The 23913-nt window shown below is 47.5% G+C and overlaps 3 protein-coding genes across 3 annotated transcripts; 1 reads left to right on the forward strand and 2 right to left on the reverse strand.

Annotated features, from left to right (window-relative positions):
• Positions 1–5862: 5862 nt before the first annotated feature.
• LOC127306167 (protein ROOT PRIMORDIUM DEFECTIVE 1) lies at positions 5863–9987 on the forward strand. The gene is made up of 2 exons (XM_051336786.2): positions 5863–8234; positions 9043–9987. The coding sequence occupies exon 1, from the start codon at positions 6366–6368 to the stop codon at positions 7497–7499; it is 1134 nt and encodes a 377-aa protein (XP_051192746.1). The 5' UTR covers positions 5863–6365; the 3' UTR covers positions 7500–8234; positions 9043–9987.
• Positions 9988–11160: 1173 nt separating this feature from the next.
• LOC127306158 (GDSL esterase/lipase At1g28590) lies at positions 11161–14854 on the reverse strand. The gene is made up of 5 exons (XM_051336774.2): positions 14461–14854; positions 14135–14350; positions 12007–12155; positions 11644–11917; positions 11161–11538 (listed from the first exon to the last, which is right to left on the reverse strand). Exons 1-5 carry the CDS (start codon positions 14726–14728, stop codon positions 11312–11314), a joined length of 1134 nt encoding a protein of 377 aa, XP_051192734.1. The 5' UTR covers positions 14729–14854; the 3' UTR covers positions 11161–11311.
• A 2427-nt stretch (positions 14855–17281) lies between these two features.
• Positions 17282–18085, reverse strand: LOC127333999 (uncharacterized). The gene has a single exon (XM_051360434.2). It carries the CDS (start codon positions 18083–18085, stop codon positions 17282–17284), a length of 804 nt encoding a protein of 267 aa, XP_051216394.1.
• Between the last annotated feature and the right edge of the window lie 5828 nt (positions 18086–23913).

Here is a 23913-nt window from a genome sequence, read left to right on the forward strand (position 1 = left end):
GAGGAGAACACAAAATTCTCCAAGATCTAGATCCCAAAGATTCACTCACAAAGAGGTGATTTGGTTTGGTCAAAGTGTGGATCTAGATCCCCTCAAACTTTCTCTCAAGTAGATGCAAGAAACATTGGTTGGGGAGAAAGATCTCAAGCTCAAGTATGAACAACAATGGTGGAGCAAAGCTTGAGAAGAGAGGAGAAAGAAGCAATACAAAAGGTGAGAGAGAGGGGGCTTAAAAAGGAGGCCCAATTTTTCTGCCCGTTGGAGGCTGCACCGCGCGAGGAAGGAGGGACCGGTAGTACCGGCCAGGTTGGGCCGGTACTACCGGCCAGTGCTGGCAGGAGGCGGCGGGGGGCGAGCTGCGGGCAGGGAGGGGGAGGCCGGAGCCTCCGGCCATGGTACCGGCCGGGGTACCGCCGGACCTCCCCAACGCCCTGGAGCATCACTGAGGCACTTGGTGCCTTAGCGGTACCGCGGGCGGTACCGAGCCCGGAGGCTCCGGCCATGGTGAGGCCGGTGGTACCGCCCGTGCCTCCGGCGGCTGCCCCTCCTCTCCTTTTCCTTTTTCTTTTAAAACCAAATATGGAAATGCAAATATCTAGAGTTTGGAAACTCGGATTAAGACGAAACCAATTTTGTTGGAAAGAGGACGACAAGAGCTACCCAACAAAAAGTGAAAATATGGAAACTAGCTGGGGGTGATTTTCTATCATTTTTAGAGGTGCAACACCTCAACATGAGAAACCGAGAAAATCACCAAACTCGAAAACGCAACAAGTGATCTATGCGAAATCCGTTTTCGAAGAACTAGAGCTTGTCATGAGAATAAGCACAAGCTCTAAAACATCACATGGATAAGATCCAAATAACAACCAAGAAACATGATGATGAACCAAACTCGAAAACGCAACAAGTGATCTATGCGAAATCTGTTTTCGAAGAACTAGAGATTGTCATGAGAATAAGCACAAGCTCTAAAACATCACATGGATAAGATCCAAATAACAACCAAGAGAGATGATGCAAGGATGCAAAGGTTTGAGCTCTCTCCGAATGATACGATCGAGTTACTCACACGAGAGCCCTCCTGATAGTACGGCAACTAAACTAAGAACCGGTCTCCAACTACACCATGAGACCGGTGAGAAAGAAACCCTATCAAGAGCAAACCTTAACCTTGCGCATTCCACTTGATCTCGATGATGACGATCTTGACCGCAACAAGATGGAACGCCTTTCTTGCTTGTGCTTGCTTGACGACGTCTTGTGGATTGCTCCCCCATAATCCACCATGGGAGAGCTTCTTCTTCGGCGCATCTTCACATATCCATGAACACCATATGGATGGCAAGATTCAAGCATATGATCTCTTCGAGTTGGCTCATCTTGAACTTGCACTTCATTTCTTCATTCTTCATCATGTTGATGTCTTGAGATAACTTGAGGGCTCACTTCATCTTCATCTTCAAGACATACTTGACACTTGATATCCTTCATCAATTTCTTCTTATTGCAACCTTGAAGCCAACATATGGTTCAAGCATTGCCTATGGACAACTCCTACAAATATAACTCAATGCAAACATTAGTCCATAGGGATTGTCATTAATTACCAAAACCACACATGGGGGCTCCAAGCACTTTCACACATGAAGAGAGGTCTATCTCCGCGACCATGCCTCCACAAAGGGTGCAAACTTTCAACGAAGCGGGGTAGGAGAGGGCCACCACACGCCGGTAGGCGCCATGCGCATGGGCTAGATAACATGATACTAAGGGCTTGACGTTGACATAATGAATCCTTCTAATCCAGTCTATATAATGTCTTTTTCAGGAGCCATAGGAAATGCATGTAAGGACAAAATGAGTCGCCGCGTGCTTGGTAGGAGCCGTGCACCTGGGAAGGGGAAGTACCACCGGATCTATCAGGACATCTTATCGGTAGCACATCCCTCAACCGGATCCAAAGTGTATGTTGAAGAAACAACAACATTAAGCGAAAGGCGTACTTCCATTGTGGGGCAAGAGGAAAGACGATGAGAGGTGGGAAAGAGACCATAAAAGGGGAAAATCACCCCAAGAAATGCCACGCTACCATTGTCGAGCGGCCACCTCTGTCGGCGGTGACGTGGGTGGAGGAGAAGAAGGGAGATTTTGCAATGGTAGCACATGTGGCCTTCTTAGTTTTAAACATTTGGTCGAGGCCCAGCGTTAAATTAATAACGCCACATTGGCGGAAGATACAATAGTGCTCATCCAGATTATAACACCCAACACACTCAAAGATAGAACTATAAGCATGAAGTGAACTAGGCATCAGAAGTTAACCGGGTCAACTGGAAGTGCCAAACAAAAAGCTAGAAACTTCTAAGTAGAACTACGCCGAAGAAGGTGAGTAACATGTTGGACTACAAAGCATTGTCGTCCCGCCTTCGGTCTCTGTCGTCGGAGGGGACCCCTATCCCCGGACAAACAAGAGACGTCGTCGTCGACAGGCCAAAGCTCTCCCTAGAGCTCGAGCCGGCGCACCAACAGACGCTGCACCACGCCAAGACGCATACACCACCGTCGCAGACTTCGCTTCCAGGAAGCTTCATCGCAAAGCAAACACCACCGTCGATAGAGAGACATACCATTGGCTCCAAGACGTCGCCTTCAAGAAGGAAGCAGCGCCCATGGGCGTCGCCGCCGCCCGATCCGAGCGGATCTAGGGTTTTCACCCGGAGCAACAGGACGAACAGGGTATGTAGCCGCGACGGTGTCTTCAAGAAGAAAGTGGCGCCCACGGGCGACGCCGCCGCCGGCCCCGGACACGCCGGGTAGGTTTTCACCCCGGCAAGAAGTCTGCATCCGAACCTGATGGTGACGAGCAGTTGTTGGCCACACCCACCGGCCAGATTTCAAGTGACACTATAAAACCCCTTCTCCTACCTCTGAACAGTTAGGCACTACACTACAAGCTGTTCTCGAGCTCTCTCTCTCTCTCATACTCCATTGTTAGAAACACCAAAAGCCTCAGATCTCTCTCCTCCTCCACCCAAACTCAAATCCCTCCGGGGAAAGATAGAGGAGGACCCGATCTACCGTTCCACCAAGCCAAATCTTGTTCCCCCTTGTATTCATCGAGATACTTGCTCTCTAGGGTTCCTTGGAAACCCTAGGTGGGCAAAAGAGGTCTAGAAACATCCGGGCTGTGGATTTTCTCCTGACAAGATTATGAAAGTTTGGAGGCTACCTCAAAGTCTACCACAAGTGAGTGAGCTATTCCTTAGTGTGATAGGCTCCGGAGAATAGGGTGAGCCTTCGTGGCATTGGAGAATCCTTCATGGGACCTCCACCCCTCCAAACGTGACGTACCTTCTTGCAAAGGAAGGGAACTGATACGTCTCCAACGTATCTATAATTTCTGATGTTTCATGCTTGTTTTATATATCATTGTCACATGTTTTATATGCATTATATATCATTATTATACATTTTCCGGGACTAACCTATTAACAAGATGCCACAGTGTCAGTTCCTGTTTTCTGCTCTTTTTGGTTCCAGAAAAGCTGTTCGGGCAATATTCTCGGAATTCGACGAAACAAAAGCCAAACCTCCTATTTTTCCGAGGGACACACGGAGCCATAAGGGCAAGCTCGGGGGAGGCCCACAGCCTCCTCCCCATGTAGTCGCGCGGCCGGGCCCACAGGTGCGCCGGCGTGTGGGGAGCCCACCTCGGGACTCCACCGACATCGCCCCTTTGCCTATTTATTCCCCCACGACGCGAAAAGCCGAGATATATCTATCATACTCCAGAAAGACTCCCGGAGCCCCGCCGCCATCGCGAAACCTAGTTTCGGGGGTCAGAAGTTCCTGTTTCGGCACCCTGCCGGGACGGGGATCGACCCCCGGAGCCTTCTCCATCGACGCCACCGCCTCCATCATGCTCCGTGAGTAGTTCCCCCATGGACTACGAGTTCTAGCAGTAGCTAGTTGGTACGCTCTCCAATGTACTTCAATACAATGATCTCATGAGCTGTCTTACATGATTGAGATCCATCTGATGTAATCGGTGTTGTGTTTGTTGGGATCCGATGAATTGTTACATTATGATCAGTCTATCTATAAAGTTTGTGAAGTTATTGTTGCTGCAATCTTGTTGTGTTTAATGCTTGTCACTAGTGCACAAATGGCATGATCTTAGATTTAAGCTCTATAATTATTGCTTAGATTGTATCTACAAGTTGTTTGCACATGTCTATGTCCGGAACCCGAGGCCCCAGAGTGACAGCAACTGGGATAACTGGAGGGGATGGCTTAGATATGAGGATCACATGTTTTCACCAAGTGTTAATGCTTTGCTCTGGTGCTCTATTAAAAGGAGTACCTTAATTACCAGTAGTTTCCCTAGAGGCCCGGCTGCCACCGGCTGGTAGGACAAAAGATGTTATGCAAGTTTCTCATTGCGAGCACGTATGACTATATATGGAAAACATGCCTACATGATTAATAAACTTGATGCTCTGTCTTAATGCTATAATAATTATGTCAATTGCCCAACTGTAATTTATTCACCCAACACTTGTTATTGGAGAGTTACCACTAGTGTAGATAGCTGGGAACCCCGGTCCATCTTTCATCATCAATTACTCACTCGGTCTTATATGCCATTAGAAGTACTATCAACTATTTTCTGGTGCCATTGCCTCTGTGTTACTGCTACTGTTGCTGTGTTACTGTTACTATTGCTCTCATATTACTACTGCTTTCACATCACCCCTGTTACTAGTGCTTTTCCAGGTGCAGCTGAATTGACAACTCAGTTGTTAAGACTTATAAGTATTCTTTGTCTCCCCTTGTGTCGAATCAATAAATTTGGGTTTTACTTCCCTCGAAGACTGTTGCGATCCCCTATACTTGTGGGTTATCAGGAACACGGGAATAAACCCTCGTCTCCGCGTGCTATCAGTTATCTCTAACCGAACTCCTTACTTGTGATATAATTGCCTGTGAGAGCCTTCGTGCTCGAGTTACTAGTATCATCATATAGGTTGCCTCACCTAGTTTGCATTAGGCTCACCTTTATATTCCGCAAAGCCTAATATTGCAAAGAAAGAATTAAAATTTGTAGCCTATTCACCCCCTCCTCTAGGTTTACCATCTGTGAACTTTCGACGGTCGCATGGGGTCAGGGGAGGACGAGGGGAAGCTAGGGTTGAAGAAGGAGGGCTGGGGAAGGCCTCGCCACCGCCATCGGCCGGCCAGCGCCCACCAGCAGCGACGGCAAGGAGGGGAACGCCGAGGAGGGAGCTTATGTGGCAGCGCGCTGGGGAAGTTGCCCCCTGAGTCGTAGGAGCGGCTCACGAGAGCAACTCGTTTTTCTATTATTTCTTAGTTGGATCACGGAGCAGCTTGATGTGGCCTTCTTAGTCACCCCTTGTTTGGCCAAGGATTCTAGGACTCTTTATGCATAGTTTGGTTCTCGACTCAACTCGTTGCCACTAGAGAATTAAAGCTAATGTTCCTATGGAAACATGATTTGCTTGCACCATCGGAAAAAATCTCCGGTTCGATGCTATCTAGCGTGCGAACTGACGTTTGGAAGTACTGATAATCGGGTAAAATTACCCATAGGTTGCGTTTGAAGTTCCCTAAATTTGGATCTTTGAACAACTAGCCAGAATGAGAACATAGCGTCCCTACAAGCATTGCACATGCCATGAACTTACTTGCATCTTACTGTCCGTGCACATGTCGCTTTGAAATGGTAGAAAGTAGAAACACTTGCTATTCTTAGGTCCAGCGAAAGCAAATAAAACCATGGAGCCGGAAAAGGGGGAGGCATGGCTGCGAGCGATGGAATCTGAAAAGAGAAAAGAAACGACATGAAAAGGGGGGCGACGCAGCGGCGGCACCTTCCTCCTCCTTTCTGCGGAAACCCGCATCGAGATTTCTTCATGACAAGGGTTTCTCTAGCCCCCTGATTTCCCTCGTGCGATCATCAGAGCAGAGACGGAGAAAAGAGTGCCATGGCTGTACGTAAACTCACCTCGATCAGGCCGGAGATTTCGTCGCCGACGAGGAGGTGGCTGGAGAATTCGTCGCCGACGAGGAGGTGGCCGGATCGTCCGCAGAGAGAGGAGACGCCGGTTTCTACTTGAGTTGAGATGCCACGATGATCTTCTCTGAGTTTGTTGGGAGCCGCAATGCGTCGGGGAAGAAGGGGAAATCTGATTCCCGGAATCGTTTGAATCCTCGTGCCTCCTTGTGTTGGGCTTCGCGACGATAACTCTTTGGTCGAGAACGACGCCGCATCCAATTGCAGCCCATTAGGCCCAGCATTTCGCTGCCTTCACGCCGCGCCGCCCGCCCGCCCAGCGCCGCCGATGACGCCGCCGCTGCCGGCGCGCCTGCTGCACGCGCGCGGCAAGACCACCGCGGCGCAGCACGCGGCGGCGCGGCACCTCGACCACACCTTCGAGAAGCTGCTGGCCTCCAGCCTCCCGCTCATAGCGGCAGCCCCTCTCCTCGACGCGCTCCGGGCCTCGCCGGACCCGCTCGCGCTCCCGGACCTGGCCCGCCGCCTCCCGCTCCGCCTCCACCGCCGCGGGCCGCTCCACTTCCTCCGCCTCTTCCCGCGCGTCTTCCACCTCCGGCCCCCGCTCCCGCTCTCCCTCTCGCTCACCCCGCCCGCCGCTTCCCTCCTCGCCGTCGCCTCCTCCGCCTCCACCGCCGCGCAGACGCTGCACCGCCTCCTCGCCATGTGCCCCTCCCGCTCCGTCCCTCTCCGCGCCGTCTTCCGCGTCTGGCGCGAGCTCGCGCTCCCGGACGACTTCGAGGACTCCGTGCTCGCGCGGCACCCCCACCTCTTCCGCCTCGCCCCCAACCCCGCCGAGCCCACAACCCACCTCCTCCACCTCATCCCCGACACCTCCAATTTCTCCCCGGCGGTGGACAACAACACCCGACCTGCGAACAAGCACGCCTTCAGGCTGCAGTTCCCGCCAGGGTTCAGGCTGACCAAGGAGTACCGGAAGAAGATCAATGCCTTCCAGCTGCTGCCATACGCTGGTCCGTACGAGCCAACTGATCACAAGACTGTCAGCACCAAGACGAGGGTGTCGAAGATGGCCAGGAGGAAGATGGAGAAGAGGGCGGTGGGGATCGCGCACGAGTTCCTCAGCCTCACCGTCGAGAAGATGGTGGAGGTGGAGAAGTTCAGCCAGTTCCGCAAGTGCCTCGGCATCGACGTGAATGTCAGGGACGTCTTCTTGGATCACCCGGGGATATTTTACCTCTCGGCAAAGGGGAAGCGGCACACGGTGTTCCTGCGGGAAGCGTATGACCGTGGCAAGCTTGTTGAGCCGAATGATGTTTCGGAGGCGCGGAGAAAGCTTGTTGAGCTCATGCTCTTGCGACGCCATGGGCTTGGGAACGCCAATTCTAATGCCAACATGTCTGCTTCAAGTGCCAATGCCCAAGAGAACTTTCATGATGATTTGCAGGAACTGGAGGTTTGATAGTTTCATGTATTCCCAGAAGTTGGAGGATAGCAGTAACTAGGAAGTTGTGGAATACATGGATAATCCAGTTTAACAGGTGGTTGGCCCAACCTGAATGGTAAATAAATTGACGGTGCAGTTTATTTCCACACGGTGATAAAGATGAGAGTGTTTCCAGGGATAGTGTGCTCACTGTATGTATGCCATGGTGAATTGGCATGATATGCTACAGTCAGAATACTCACAACTCAACTCACAGCCTCAGGTACTATCTCTCTGAGCTAGGCTTGTTGTTGGCAGGTCAAGATTAAAGGGAAAGCGGCATACAGTATTACAGTGTTCCTGCGGGAAGCATATGACCGCGGTAAGCTTGTTGAGCCAATTGATATTTCCAAGGCACGAAGAAAACTCGTTGAGCTCATGTTCTTGCGCCACCATGGGCTTGGAAACGCTAATTCTAATGCCAACATGTCTTCAAGTACCAATGCCAAAGACAGTGATGATGATTTGCATGAACTAGAGGTTTGATACTTTGATGTATTTAAAAAGCCGGATCAACTAGGGAGTAGTGGAATTCATGAATGTTTTCCATAAGTGCTTGACCCAACCTAAATGGTAAATTCATTGATGGCGCAGTTCTTTTATCCGCATGTTGATTGAGATGGGAGTTTTTCCAGGGATGATATGCTCACTGTATGCTATGGTCAGTTGGCATAATATGCTAGTCAGTATATTCGTGACTCACAGTCTCAGGTAGCATCTCTCTGAGCTAGCCTTATTGCCAGGTCAAGATTAAAGTAGTTTACTACAGTAGTACTTAGTTGATTGCTAATATATCTTTTATCCCGACGAAACAGTTTGGAAAGCTTGTACTGTGCCAACTAGAATAGATTTTATTCGAGGGATGCTATTTTGTTGTGGTTTTGCTTGTTACTGTTGTATTTATCGTTACAGGCCTAATGAGGGACATCGGTTGTTTTCCATATGCTAACCTAAGCCTAGAATTAACTTTTAGATTATCCACTAGATTAGGATTGTTGTGGGATATTTGTATAGATGCAGGCATGGAAGAGCATAAAGTGTTGCTAGGATGATACTCCGTTTCATGTTATTTGGGCTTTTGACATCTGCTTCATGGTTTTTCAGGTTATCCTGAACTTTAAATTTTCTGTGTTAGCCGTTTTTTGAGATGGAATCTGATTTATCTTATATAGTGTTATGTTCTTACACATTATATACTGTATGTAGTTGGAGGGATTCTTATTGTGTCCAATCCATGTATCATTGGAGAATATCATAGTTGGTGCTTATGATAAATACTCGATCGCTCCAAGCCTCCAATAGAGCATTGCATATTCTGTTAAGGAAATTTGGTGCATCTATTTTTTATTAGCTTCCAGATTCTGTACTCTTCAATCTGTTCTGCTAGCCTTCTTATTACTGACAGTGCTTACTACACAAAGATGATCTTGCATATACTTCCGCTTATCATTCTAGCTTGATGATTATTTCTTCATGTCAACTTTTATTTAATTTAACATGGCGAGTTGTCATCAAACAGGTTTACAGTATTATACTATGGAGGAAATTGTCAAGTAAGAAGGACCTTGACGCTGATATCAAGTGTTATAGATCACCGGGTTTCTCTGGAGATGGTCTTAACTGAACCCGATTTTCAGAACCTAATGAATGAGTTCGTCATTATAGGATCTCAACAGGAAGTGAATCATTATATCTCTGATTCTTTTGAGAGATTGTCAGGGGGGCTATGGACAAAATGCAGCAATTACTGGAGAAGTGGAACCTGTACTTTTGCACAATTCGCGTGTTTTGAGTTGCCAATCACTCGCTCCTACCAGTTCTGTATCTACAATTCAACTTCTGAATTCGGACTATGGCCAAGCTATTGCCACTGAACTTTAATGTCTGTGTTGTTATCCTGTTACGTGCTAAGATCAGTCTATAACCACGGATCTCTTGGTGGCTCAAGGTTAATTCAACATGAACAGAGTCGATTCTGTGCAAGAAGTAAACACTCAGAAGTCTGCTCAACTGAAACTATATATAGCATCTCATGTTTATCCACACATTTCTGCTACTTTGATCTCAGATATTCCCAGCTACATTCTTCGCTTGGTAAATGTTCCCTTTTCTTCTTCTAAAACGTCGACTGTATACACAGAGTCATGACTAGTGCGAAGTTAGAAGGGAATGTGGATGTTCGGAAGTGAAACTCTAGACTGCAGCAGCCTCCTGAAAACCTTCTCGCTCCCGGTCTCCAGCTCATTGATACATTCCTCTAGGTTCTGCAACCTCTTCAATGTCACCATTGCTGCTGACGGCCTTTCTGGGGGACTTCCAGGAACGGTCTTGTGCCGACGGCCCCGATAAGAAGCTATCGGCACCTTGTTGCTTTCCCGTAGTGATATGCATATGAAATTTTGAAGCATCATTTTCTCGAAAATTTAAAAGTATCAAGAATGTACCTAGTTATGTTATATCCCCATTTAACTTGTTCGAAGGGTTACTGTGGTTGTTAATAGGTTTTCTCTTGCATTCTTAAGAAGGGCATGGCACCTTACTTTGGCTGCATAGCTGGCGAGTTGCAAATATAATCAAGAATGGGAAGTTTGGTCTGGACGGAGTTGAGTATTCGTTGCCTATCAACAATGGACCAACAGCCTTCATGGTATGGCTTCATAAATTTCATGTGGTTAGTTTGGACAAGGTGTGCCGGAACCTTAGTTACTCGTTTTTTTTCTTTCTTTCTCCTTGTTTTGGTCTCTTTTTTCTGTTGGGTTTCATATCTAGCCTACACCAACTTGCTTGGGTCTTTTTTTTTTTGGACAAGGTGTATGCTTTGCGTTAGCTATATCTGACACCGGAGCTAGAAGTCTCTAAGGCTTCTTTAGACTAGTCAGATGGTACGGAACATGTCATTATTAGTAATTTTATTGGTGATCTGAAACAATTATCATGTGGTATGATCACAAGTTCACTACCGAGTAGCCAGAAATGTTCAACATATTACAATATATGTACTCTTAATATCCCAATACTTTTCTTTTTGACCTGGAAGCCTGGAACACATGATTCCATTAAGCAGGCTCAGCGGACTCGCTAGCAACCACACCGTTTACATCGTCAAGTACAACATTCGGCCACAACAACCGAAAAAATAACATCCCAGTACTATTATGTAAGCCTAGAAAGAACCAATCTTATGATATTTGATGTTTCAGGAAAAGACCAAGATTTGTGTTCTACCTTTAAGTCATTACATTATAGTTCATTGTGTTCATATGACTTAACTGCGAAACATCATGTGTGTCCTTTTGCTGAATTTTTAAATTGCAGTTGGATTAAAGGGGTTTGACAAAGTTGTGTGGGATGCTGTCGAGTGTAAAGATGGCTAGTGCCCATCAATCACCTTTCAGTATGACAGCAAATATGGTGAAGAAGGTAATGTCACTAGCATCTTTGTTTCCACTAGCATCTTTGTTTCCACTGGCAAACTGTTTCACACCTCAGGATACCCTGGCGATGTTACCGTTGGACCAACGTGTTCTCTTCTTGAGGCCACCACTCTAAGACTTTATATGGAAGCTATACCAGCTAACAAAGCCACTCCTATCAGCTTGGTACAACATACTTACTGGAACTAACAAAGCCACTCCTATCAGCTTGGCACAACATACTTAGTGGAACGCAGACATGTTCAGGTCAATCAATCTCAAAGAGCTATGGTAATCGCACAAGAATAATCAATCACAGACGCTTATGTCCGAGAGATATTGGGACTTGGTGGGTAGAACGCAGACATTTTCAGGTCAGAGAAGCGCTGTCGTTAGCCTGGAGGCATTATACAGTCCTCTTAGCATAGCATGGGCGATGAACCTATTGGCAGCCTCGGTGAAGTGGATGCCGTCCCACGAGAGGAACTCCGACGGGTCGGAGCTCTCCGTTGAGTCCGGTGTGCCGCAGAACGCCGCCATATCGAAGTGGTATGGGCCGGCGCCACCGCCACAGAACGCGGCCAACGGAGTGTTGCCGAAACCTGCACATCCCAAGCAAAAAAATCAGTCAAACGCGCACACACTAAAAGAACCAAACATGTGATGTCAGGATGAACTGAAGACGATATCATGCTGTGTGCAGGCACCGTATTTGCCGGGCGAGGCGACCAGGTTGGCGATGGGGCGGTAGATGTCTGCGTAGAGGATGGTCGTGCCGGGGTGGGCGCGCCGGACCTTGCGGAGCATCCTGTTGAGGGCGCGGTTATGAAGCTCGGCGAGCTCGTTGAACAGCGTGATGCAGCCGGACTCCCGGTCGTAGTCGTCTGCATCGCCGGGGAACAGGGCGAGCAGCTCCGGCTCGCAACCCAGCGGGAGCATCCCTGTCACCACCATTGAACTTGCTCCAGCAGCAATCACGGCCTGCGTAGGTCGAGCGAGAGAAGTAAGCGATCCGCAATTGATTGATTGGTAAAAAAGTTGGTGTTATGGTGTTGATGGAGATCACTTACGGTGAGTGCTGAACGGGTGACGGCGACGATGTCCGGCACCAAGCTCACTGCCAGTTCGGCGGTGCGGTTGCTGAATAGTGCGAAGATGTAGTCATTCACCCCGATCTCTCCGAAGTAGAAGACCGAGCTCGCCATGATATTGCTCTGTCCTGTAGTAGTAAATTATGGGATTATTACTAGCGGGCGGATTCAAATTTTACTCATGTGCCCTTTGGTTTAGAGAGGTCGGACAGAGGCAGAACGGTGGTAGTGGTGGCGGTACCACCGCCATTATGCAGCAGGCAGGGACAGCGAGTGTGGACAATAGTTGGGGAGGAGGAGCTAGCGCAGAGCTTGTCCATTTATCAATTATGCGATTTTTGGTGCCGAGATTAATGAAAAGAATGCCAAGAATTAGAGAAATGTAATAGAATTGTATATCAGTTCAGTACACTTTTCAACACAATAATGTCGTATCACTTCCATGTGATCTGTGTAAATATTTGTGACTAGAAATGAACGGGTCAACTAGTTTTATTTGCAGCAATATTTGTTACTCCCTCGATCCCAAGTTTGAATGGTGCTTTCATCTTTATGTATTCAACGAAATTTCAATGGAACCTGTGTTCAGCGGAATCCTATTAAACTTACTCCGGCAGTTACGTAGTTGCCCTGACCTCTAAGTTATAGAAATTTTGGGAGGGATGAGTTTCCTTCATACTGTTCATCTTAACCTTGTTATTTTTACCTTAGCTACTACTTTTGAATATGGATATAAAAATGGCACACACTTACATACGTGCATCCTCTATATACAAAAAATTATTCGAATATACGGATTTTTAGGCTTCCACAATAAACTAGGTTCCGTGGAACCCAGATTCTGCTGCGTATTTTCGGAGACTTTTCCTATATAATTCAGCTCTACAAATCAAACAATACACATAAGAAAATTTCTATAAATTCCAAACCTTCAGATTCCCTATGAAAGTATTTCATATCAAAGAGGCCCTTGGTAGCTTACATCAATCATATTTTTCTTTGTCGGAGCTGTCGCCTAACTGTGTACTAATTAAGACATACTGGTTTCTCTATGCGTTTACTGTCTAAGATAGGGATGCTAGTGATTACGACATAGATTTTTAAACGAAAAGTATATTTTACTTGGTAGTACTAGTTAGTACCACGAACAAACATTTGTTAACTAGTTTTATTTGCAGCAATATTTGTTACTCCCTCGATCCCAAGTTTTATTTGTGACTAGAAATGAACGGGTCAACTAGAAATGAACGGGGAGACCTACTTTCACCACCCTAACCTCTAAGACTGCTCATAGTGGGAGTAACATAGCTAGTAACATCACACATCTCAAGGCATTTTGGTGACATGGCATGCCAATAAATGAAGAAAAAGAGTGAGGTGGTAACTAGCTATGTTACCATAACATAGCTAGTTTTCTTTTCCTTTTTTTGGCTGTGTGCATCCGTAGTGCCATTAGGGTGGTGCGTTGTTGCAGAGGCTGGGTGTAATTGATATCTTTTTGATATTAATATATTTCCTTTATCGAAAAAAGCTATGTTACCATAACATCACACACCCCAAGGCAAAATGAGTCTACAACATAATAAATAACACAATGCATGACACCACATATAAGTTACTACCCACTATGAAGGTAGTAATCTAGATTAGTAACATGGCATATGTTACTAGTCTAAGTTACTCCCCACTATGACCAGGCTAAATATTTGTGACTAGAAATGAACGGGTCAACTAGTTTTATTTGCAGCAATATTTGTTACTCCCTCGATCCCAAGTTTGAATGGTGCTTTCATCTTTATGTATTCAACGAAATTTCAATGGAACCTGTGTTCAGCGGAATCCTATTAAACTTACTCCGGCAGTTACGTAGTTGCCCTGACCTCTAAGTACTAGAGATGGTAAAAAATCTCGTTAGTTTTTACTGAAGTACTGGCTAGAAACTCGCTCAGCTACCCCGGCCGATCAAATGAATCCCATCCCAGTGTGACCGCACGGCATAACAACAACAAGTTGACTTATTTTTTTCCCGGACGATTGGACGAAGAACAGCAAGTTGACTGACGCTTCTAGTTAGCGTAAAGACGGGAAGTGGTATGATGAACTTTACCGTAGGCTGAGGACGCAAGAAGGTCGAAGACATTGTTGAACCAGCTCATCTCGTTGCTAAGAGAGACCGGCACAAACGTCATTACTCCCTTGCTCTTCAAGAAGGCCGGGTCAAGCGCCGTCGCACCGCCCACCGCGAAGTTCGCGCCATGTCGGAAGTCCTCCGCGGTTTCGCCGGCGAGGTAGGGGGTTGGCTGCGGTAACCCCAGCGATTCCACTGTGCACACAAAATCAATCGTCAAGTTAACTGACCAGGAGGAAATTCAAGGTCAACGCATCATATCTCAAACCAAAATTTGTTGGCAAATGCTAGTAAAGAGGGGTTACCGATGAAATCAATGATGAGCCGGCCGTCAGAGGCCCGGCCGCTGGGGTGGTGAAAGTAGGTCTCCCCGTACGGCGCCCGGGAGAAAGGCCCACCGGCGGTGGCCGGGAGGATGGCCGCGTTCCCGGTGTCGGTGAGCGAGTCGCCGAAGCTGAAGACGCGGTCGTAGTGGGACAGCAGGCCGTCCAAGTCGGCGCCAGGCACGACGGCTGCCTCTGCGGCGAATAGGGCGAGGAGAAGAGCCACCAGGACATGAGATAATCGCTCCATATCGAGAGCTCCAGACTTCCAGCAGCCGCGTGTATCGGAGTGAGTAATAGGCTATTCGCAGTGGTGTCATGCCATCAGAATCAGGTCCCAAGTGGCTGGTCAGCTGGTGGCATCAGCTTCGTGGAGCTCGTGGCTCACGATTATATTTGGAGCGTTTTCCGGCAGTTCACGTGCTTGTAGATCGGTTCGAAGCACTGCTTTGACAATTAAAAAACGGAATTGCTAAGTTTCAGCTAGCTGAAATATAGCTTATGTCTCAGTCACGTGCTTCACTCTGCTTAAAGATTCGTGTTTGCTATTGTTTGCACTTTGTCTAGGTCCGCATTGATACACGCTAATGTAATTCAACCGAGATAGATTGAGCATTACAGACACCCACAAAATGAAAATGTAGACCAGCTGTCCACGAAGATGATTCCTATGTATTTTGGCCTACATAAAAATTACAAAAATGTGGCTCTAAGTAGTCCTTTGAGAATCCATTTTTTTGTCTTCGTATATTTCTTTTTTTGTGTAAGTCACGAGTGAAAACATAATTCTTTCAAACGTCATAATACATGATATAGATTTATATGTACTTGTATACTTTTTTTCATAATTTGAAGTCAAAATATAAAGATTTTGATTTTCTTTTTAAAATTAAAACGGACTCCATGTAGCGCATCCTCTCATTTAGGTTTTTATTATTTTTGTGGCAAATCCATGTAGTACTGTTGAAGAATATATTATAGTTGGTGGTATGTTATATACTTAATTGTTTTGATAGAGCACTGTATATTTTAATTAGTAAAGTTGGTGGATCTATTTTTTGTTAGCTTCAGCTGTCGTGCTCTTCAATCTGTTCTGCTAGCCTTCTTATCACAGACAGTGCTACTACACAAGATGACTTGCATATATAATTTCACTTGTCCTTCTAGCTGGATTATTATTGCTTCATGGCAAAATTTGTAGTTAATTTAACATGGCAAGTTGTCACCAAACAGGTTTACAGTATTATACTATGGAGTAAAATGTTAAGTAAGAAGGACCTTGACTCATATGAAGTGTTATATACCAGCGGGTTTCTCTAGAGATTGTCTGAACTGAAGCAGGTGTATAGAACCTAAGAGCATCTCCACTATCGCGCCCCGCTGACAGGGGCGTTGCCGGCACTGCCGTATGGGGAGGCGTCGGCACTGCAACCTCCATTTAGAGGTGCTGCTCCTACACCGGCGCTTTCCAAACCGGCAGCCCCGATAGATTATTTAAATTAAAAATTCAAAAAATGCATAGAAATTCGAATATATTTTCGAATATAAAGTTTGGGCCAACACACGGCCACCAAATTTGAATAGATTTTCGAATATAAAGTTTGGGCCAACATACGACCACCGAATCGTCGTCATAGTTCGGCTGCAAAAAACAATTTCGGCTTCCAGGCCAAATGATCAGATAAACGGGGCCATGGGCTGCTCAACCTCGACGACGTCCTCATCATCGGCGAGCCCCGGTGGCAGCTCCATCGCTGGAACTGGATCCACGGGTGCCGGGGGAGGCATGAACGTCGACGGTGCGAGGGGAGGCATGAACGTCAACGGTGCCGGGGGAGTCATCCTCTCATTTAGGTTTTTATTCTTTTTGTGGCAAATCCATGTAGTACTGTTGAAGAATATATTATAGTCGGTGCCTATGATATATACTTGATTGTTCTGATAGAGCACTGTATATTTTAACTAGTAAAGTTGGTGGATCTACTTTTTGTTAGCTTCAGATGTCGTGCTCTTCAATCTGTTCTGCTAACCTTCTTATTACAGACAGTGCTACTACACAAGATGACCTGCATATATACTTTCACTTGTCCTTCTAGCTGGATTATTATTGCTTCATGTCAAAATTTGTAGTTAATTTAACATAGCAAGTTGTCACCAAACAGGTTTACAGTATTATACTACGGAGTAAAATGTTAAGTAAGAAGGACCTTGACTCTTATATGAAGTGTTATATACCAGCGGGTTTCTCTACAGATTGTCTGAACTGAAGCCGGTGTACAGAACCTAAGGAAAGAGTTCGTCATTGTTACTGCCAGTTCTGAGCTGAAGGATCTCAACATGAAGTGAATCATTGTATCTCTGATGCCTTTAGATAGATCATCACCGGGAGAAGAGAAACCTGTAGTTTTGCACAATTAGTCGTGTTTTCAGTTGTCAGTCCCTCGGTCTACCAGTTCATTATCTACAACTCAGCTTCTGACTTTGGACTGCGGCCAAATTATTGCCGCTGAACTTCAATGTCTGTATGTGACCCAGTTATGTGCTACGATCATCAGTTTTTAACAACGGATCTCTTAATGGCTCAAGTTTAATTTGACATGAAGGGAGTTGATTTTGTGCAACAAGTAAATACAGAGAAGTCTGCCCAGCTGAAATTGTATGTGCATGTCATGGTTATACAACACATTTCTGATACTTCCATCTCAGAAATTCCCCGGTACTACATTCTTCTGTGAGTTATTAACTTGTCCCGGTTTCCTGTTCTAAAATCTACTGTCTATACAGTGTCAAGACGACTGCAGAGTTAGAACGGAGTGTGGATGTTCAGAAGTGAAACTCTAGACTGCAGCAGTCTCCTGAAAACCTTCTCGCTTCCGGTCTCCAGCCCATTGATGCATTCCTCTAACTTCTGCAACCGCTCCAATGTCACCATCACTTTCTCTGGCGCTGCCTTCTTTGCGGCGGGTCTGACGCTCAGCCTGGCCAGCCACTTGTTTGAAGTCTGGACAATTGCAGGGACGAGTTCCGGTGACATTGCTGCAGACTCCAAGAAGAAAGCCTCCGACGCTTCAGCAGTGACCGCAGCCACCTCTGCTATTATGCCAATCACCTCATTGTCTGCTATATCCAGAGTCCTCGACATTGCAGAAGTGCATCTGCTGGTGTGTCGCATTGTGGCAGCGAGACGGCACAGCTCCTTCTCCGCCCGCCTGTGTGCATGGAACAACGTAGTGACCATCATGTTGTCACCGCGCCTAGTACCGATCTGCAGCTCCGCCACGCTCTGCTTGAGCGTGACAAGCACCGACTGGAATGTGCCGTAGGCGTCAGCGAGCACAAGGAACCTGTCGAGGATTTCGTCAAAGGAAGCTGCCTCTTGGAGGGCGGCCACGGCATGCGGCAGCGCCAGGAGGTCGGCGAGTGATGCCAGGACGGCATCAACGAGAGCGATGCCGGAGGCGTGACCGGCAGCTCCGGCGGACCATGACCTGAGCGTGCGGACGCAGTCGTCGAGGTGTGTCACGATAGGATGAGAATGCTCATGCGGCAGGCTGGCTGACCGGCCGTGCACCGCCGTCTTCCCCGCTGGTCTGATCGCTAGATGCATCCTGTTTCTCCGGCGAGTGTTGCTCTGCTAGTATGCGGCGGCTGCTTGTCTCGTTGGTCTTTTGATGCGTTCGTGAGCGATGCTCGAATTGCAGCGACTCCAGGCTATAAATATTGCGTGGATATGGCTGAAGTGGTGAGTTGTAAAAAGAATACATGTATTGGCTGGCTGCCACTTGGAGTTGGTGCGGCGCTGTAAGAGCTGCTGTTTTTTGTTTTCCGGCATGACTGCCAAACTGCTGGCAATGCTACACTCTGGTTTGGGTTTTGGAGTTGGACTTTTCGATAGGGTGAATAGAGAACTACTCCCTGCTTAGGTGCTTATAGATAATCCTATCAAGAAGTAGTTCAAGTGCTGAACTGGCGAGATGAGTACTCCCTGCTTATGCACGTCTATTACAAATTCGTATTTCTATGAAGTGCTGAACTCATCTGGGCTCCATTGAATAGTTTGAAAGATCGCAAAAGAACAAAACGCTGGAGTCCGGTTTTGTTGGGGCCTTTGTTTCAACGAGCGAAAACTAACAATAGGCTAATGACATAGCAATGTACTAAGCTGGAGTCCGGTTTTGGTCGCTATAAAATTAGCTATAGATGACATGGCAATGTACTAATGCCAACAGTTGACTCTACTATTGTTCTTGCTCTAAGTCAGGTGGTATTATATGGAATCGAGTGTTTCTTAGGGCATCATCAACCGTCCGTTTGCAACCGCGCGGTCGAAAAATGTACCTGTACTCAGTCCCAACGGTCCGACTTATAGTGACCGGGTTGTTCGCTAAAACGCAAATGCGGTTCAAATATGCGCCTCAGATGCGTCTCGGCCTCGGCGGACGCTAAGCGATCGCACCGAGTGTCCGCTCGCTGCTCCCACAAGCCTGCCTGGCAGCGACCTATGTTGATGCGTCTTCTCAGGCGCGTCAGTACTAGCGAGGGGATTCTGCGCCACGATAATGACGATGCCTGGCCTGCTGAGCAGCCGCCGCCCATCTCTACCAACGAAGTTATGGTGATGTCACGCGTGTCGCGTCGCTCGGCTGCCTCCGACGTCTATAAAGAGGGGTGCACGCTCGGCTGCCTCATCATCTCCTCCACATAAACCCTAGCCGCCACAACCACCACCGTAGCGTCGCCCCCCACCCCCCCACACACACAAACCTGCGGGGGAATCCATGCTCAGTCCAGCTCACCGTCGAGGCCACGGTCACCGTGGGAGGGGAGACCGTGCTAGAGCAACATCACCCCGCCGCTCGCCGCCTTCCCAGGAGGCGAGCTCCTTCGATTTCATCCTCCACATCGACGAGGAACCCCTCGCCATCAAGCGGCTGCCGGAAAAAATCGCCGAATTCGTCGACGGCGTCGAGCCGGCCGAGTTGCAGCTGCGGGAGGCCAGATGCGGCTTTTGCCGGTGGCCTGTCGAGGTCTTGTTCGACAGGCAGGGCAAGATGTACCTGCAACCCGGGGGGGGGGACAAGTTCGTCCGCACCCACAACCTCGAGGTCGGCTGCCTGCTCACCTTCCTTTACGAATGCGACGACGAGATGATCGTCAAGGTGTTCGACAAGACATCCTGTCGCGGGCACTACCACACGAACGAGTCTGACGAGGACTCCGACAACTAGTGTTCTTTGAGTGTTCTTTTTTTGCAGCGAAGATGGCTACTGGCCAATTGAAGCCACTAGTGTAGGTTTCTGGATGTTCTTCCTGCACATCTGATGGTGCTTATCGTAACACTGACTTCACACTGTTGGGGAACCCAAACAGGAAGGTATGATGAGCACAGTAGCAAGTTTTCCCTTAGTAAGAAACCAAGGTTTAATCGACCAGTAGGAGAAAGGCGTGACTTCTGAAGGTGTTGCTAGCTGACTAGTGGCAGGAGCAACAACGTGGAACCTGCACACAACACAACCAAAGTACTTTGCCTCAATTAACTTACAGTGAGGTTGTCAATCTCACCGGTTTGCTGAACACAAAGTGTCGTTGCCTATTCGACGGTGCCTCGGAGGAGGGATCCTCACGAGGGGGAGAAGAAGTAGGGGCCATAGGGCGGAGTGCACACGGGACGGTGGTACGCGATTTACCCAGCTTCGGAACACCTGCACGATGATAGGGCCTACTGCTTCTTGTCTGGAATTATCTGGGCGCTTTCGCGTTGTTACAATGAGTTGTGGTTGTGCCTCTAGGGCTCCCGGGATTCGGCTTATAAAGGCGCACGGATCTAGGGTTTACATGGAGAGTCCTAGCCGGATTACAGGTTGCCTAACTACGGTACAATGTCTTGCCGTGTATGAAAGAACATTTCCCGCCCTTTTGGGTTTTGTGTGTTTGATGTCAACACTATGTATATTTTTATGTGTGTTGATGTAGACAGGTACAAGCTATCAAAAATTATGTTGGATCGGTGAATTGCTTTAGCTATTCTGAAGTTCTGCAGTTTTTCTGTGACTGGCGGAAGTTCCGGCCCCAGCAGGCGGAAGTTCATACGGCTTATTCAGCGAAGCTCCTCGGCGCGGTTTGGCCACAGACTCCTTTCTTCTCGACCAGGAAGTTCCGGTGAAGTTGGCCGGAAGTTCCGCCCAGCGGAACTTCCGCCCAACTTCCGGACAAGTTCCGGAATTCCGAGTTTGTGGCTCAGTATAGTCCAGTAAGGTTTTCGCAAGTTTCCGGAACTTGGCCGGAACTTGGCCGGAACTTCCGGTCACCGGAAGTTCCGCCCAAGTTCCGCCCCTTCTTTTGTTTTGCAGGAATCTTATCGAAGGCGGAAGTTCCGGCCCGAATGGCCGGTACTTCCGGTGGAAGCCGGAACTTCCGGCCATCCTGGCCGGAACTTCCGGTGTAAGTGAAATTCGTCCCCAACGGTCAGATCTGAAAGCTCCACCCATATAAATAGCTTTCTTCTCCAAAGGGACAAGTTGCTCAATCATTGCAAGAAAAATCTGCCAAGCTTCACCACCATTAGAGCCACCTCAAGAATACAAGATTTGCAAGATCTCCTTCCCCCCCCCCCCAACCAAAGCTCTTGATCTTTGGAGATTCGAAGAAGAAGACACCGATCTACATCCTCACCGAAGCGTTCTTCATTTCCCCCTCTCTTGTTTGAGGGATCTCATGCTAGTGTTCCTATTTGGTTCCCTAGTTGATTTGTGTTGATGTATTGTTGTTGATTGTTGTGTTGTAACAGATTTGGGAGCCTCCAATTTGGTTGTGGATGTGTGCCCCAAGAACCTTGTAAAGGCCCGGTTTCCGCCTCGAGGAAATCCCTTAGTGGAAGTGGGCTAGGCCTTCGTGGCGTTGCTCACCGGAGATTTGAGTGAAGCCTTCGTGGCTGTTGGTTTGGCTTTCGTAGCAACCACACTCCTCCAAACGTAGACGTACCTTCTTGCAAAGGAAGGGAACTACGGGAATCATCTCCGTGTCATCGCGTGCTCCACTCTCGGTTACCTCTATCCTATTCTATTTCTTATATTGCCTAGCTATATCTTGCCTAGTTGTTAGCCTTGTCATATAGGTAAATTCACTTAGTTGCATATCTAGAGAATTTACCTTTTGTGTCAAGCCTAAATTGAAAAAGAACTAAAAATTGGTTAGCACCTATTCACCCCCCCCCCCCTCTAGGTGCGGCATACGATCCTTTCAATTGGTATCAGAGCCTCGGCTCTTATTTCGGGCTTAACCGCCTAAGAGTATGCCGGACGATGGACCATCGGAAGGGGAGACTAGGCCGGTCACCATGGAGGATATCAACTCGTTGAAATCATCCATGGATGCTCAAATGGAAAGCATGAGAAAAATGATTTCCGAGCTTTTGGCTCCTCCCCGTCCCGTGGCTCCCACCATAGAGGTTAATATCACGGATGCGGTTGTAGAGGGTGATACTTCGGTATTACCCTCCGCTACCACACCCATGGATGGTGATAACTCAAACACTGACAAACCCCCCATTGCATCTCCCAAGGGAACTAGTGGAAGTGAGAGCTACAATCGAGTGCCTCCACCTTTCCAATCACCCGATATACCGGTTCCCCATCCTCATATAAACATCCGGGGCGACCCACCTAAGTTTTCCGTTAATGATTACGATACTTGGCAATTTGAGTTTAGCTCTCATGTTAGCAGTGCCTCCAATGAACTTTGGAGAATCATCGAGGAAGGCTTCAATCCTTACAACCCCAAGAAGTTGACTAGAAGAGAAGCGGTTGATAGTCAACTCAACAACACCGCCTTGCACATGATTCAAACCGCCGTGGGGACAAAGGAGTTGTCTCGTGTTCGGCATTTCACCACCGCCAAGGATGCTTGGGATGCTTTGGCCGCGGGTTGCATTGGAAGTGAGAGCACAAGAAGGAACAAGTATAATGCTCTTCGGAATAAAGCCGAAGGATTCATGAGGCTTCCGGATGAAGATCATGAAGACATGTATGGAAGACTTCTCACGGTTGCCGACGCCTTCCGGATTGTTGGTGCCTCTCACATCAATGACTCTTGGATCAAGGAGAAGTACATTGAGTGCATGATGCCGTTCGAGCCTATTGATGTCAAGACTCTTGTCGGAAGAGAATGCTATGCCTCTCTCACCTCTCAACAAGCCGTGCACGAGATGCAAGCTCTCAAGGTGCTTGAGCAAAACTCTCATGATTCCCGCAATCGTGCCATTGGGATGACAAAAGGGTCCAACCTTGCCTTGGTGGTCAACCCCGTGCAAGAAGTGATTCCTCAAGAATCTTATAGGGCATCTTGGAGCATGACCTATCCGGAAGACTTGGAACACCACTACCATGACCACATGGCATTTCATGCAAACACCTTTTGGATTGATCCTTCCAAGGCCAAGGAGGACAACATCAAGAGAAACAACTCAAGGGGTCCCTCAAGCTCGGGCCCAAGAACAAGATCTTGCTACAATTGCAATGACAAGCGCCATTTCATTGCCGAATGTCCCTATGAGAATAGGGAGACTAATGGTGGAAGGCTCATCCCCAAGGACAAGAGCAAAGACTCAAAGGGCAAATATTCAAAGCCCCCCAACAAGAAATTCTATAACAAGAACAAGAAGGGCAAGAGGCCCACAAGGATTGTGCTTGTGGCTAATGAAGAATACTCTTCCGATGAGATTGCAAGTGCTAGTGATGATGAAGAGGAAAGCTCAAGAGAAGTGGCCGCCATTGTCACCACCAACATTCCCTCTTCATCTCTCTTTGATTCACCCAATGAGAACCCTCAACGCAAGAATGCACATTGCTTCATGGCAAGGTCCACCTTGGACACATCTATTGTGCTATCAACTCAAGAAGAGTATACCTCCGGAGATGAAGATGTTGATGATGAAGAAGATGCAACCTCAAATGGATTGGTTGCCCTTGCCTCCCTCGCTACTAACTCTTCATCAACAAGTGAATCTCCCAATGAGGTCATTCATGTGGAAGAAGAAAGTTGCCTCATGGCTAAATCTTCCGAGGTATCATCTCCTAACCCCTCTATGCCTAACATTGCTAATGATCTAGGGGTTGATCCCGCTAGTCTAAAAGTGAAACAAGAAATGCTAGAGTTTGATGATTTCATTAGTAACCTACAAGGTAACACTAAGAAGCATGTTTCAAGTCTCATGGTTCGTATGGCTCAACTAAATGATACTCTTGAGAAAAAGTGCCAAATAGAGAGAGAAGACTCTCTAGAAATACATGCTCTTAAAAATGCTCTTGAGGAATGTCAAGAAACTATAGCATCTCTTGAAGAGAAGCTAGAAAGTCTTGAAGAACCTCAAGATAAACTTAACAAGCTCACTAAAGCTAGAGATCTTGCTAGAGCTAAGACTAAAGTGCTTATAAAGGA

Source organism: Lolium perenne, chromosome 1 (assembly GCF_019359855.2).
Source record: "Lolium perenne isolate Kyuss_39 chromosome 1, Kyuss_2.0, whole genome shotgun sequence".
Lineage (NCBI taxonomy): Eukaryota > Viridiplantae > Streptophyta > Magnoliopsida > Poales > Poaceae > Lolium > Lolium perenne.

Excerpts from the sequence above, each read along its gene's own strand:
- LOC127333999 (XM_051360434.2), bottom strand. The coding sequence starts at position 18,085 with ATGCATCTAGCGATCAGACCAGCGGGGAAGACGGCGGTGCACGGCCGG.
- LOC127306158 (XM_051336774.2), bottom strand. The coding sequence starts at position 14,728 with ATGGAGCGATTATCTCATGTCCTGGTGGCTCTTCTCCTCGCCCTATTC. Across the intron at positions 12,156-14,134 it reads TCTTGCGTCCTCAGCCTACG|GACAGAGCAATATCATGGCG; the intron begins GTAAAGTTCATC and ends TTACTACTACAG. Across the intron at positions 11,918-12,006 it reads TCACCCGTTCAGCACTCACC|GCCGTGATTGCTGCTGGAGC; the intron begins GTAAGTGATCTC and ends CGACCTACGCAG.
- LOC127306167 (XM_051336786.2), top strand. The coding sequence starts at position 6,366 with ATGACGCCGCCGCTGCCGGCGCGCCTGCTGCACGCGCGCGGCAAGACC.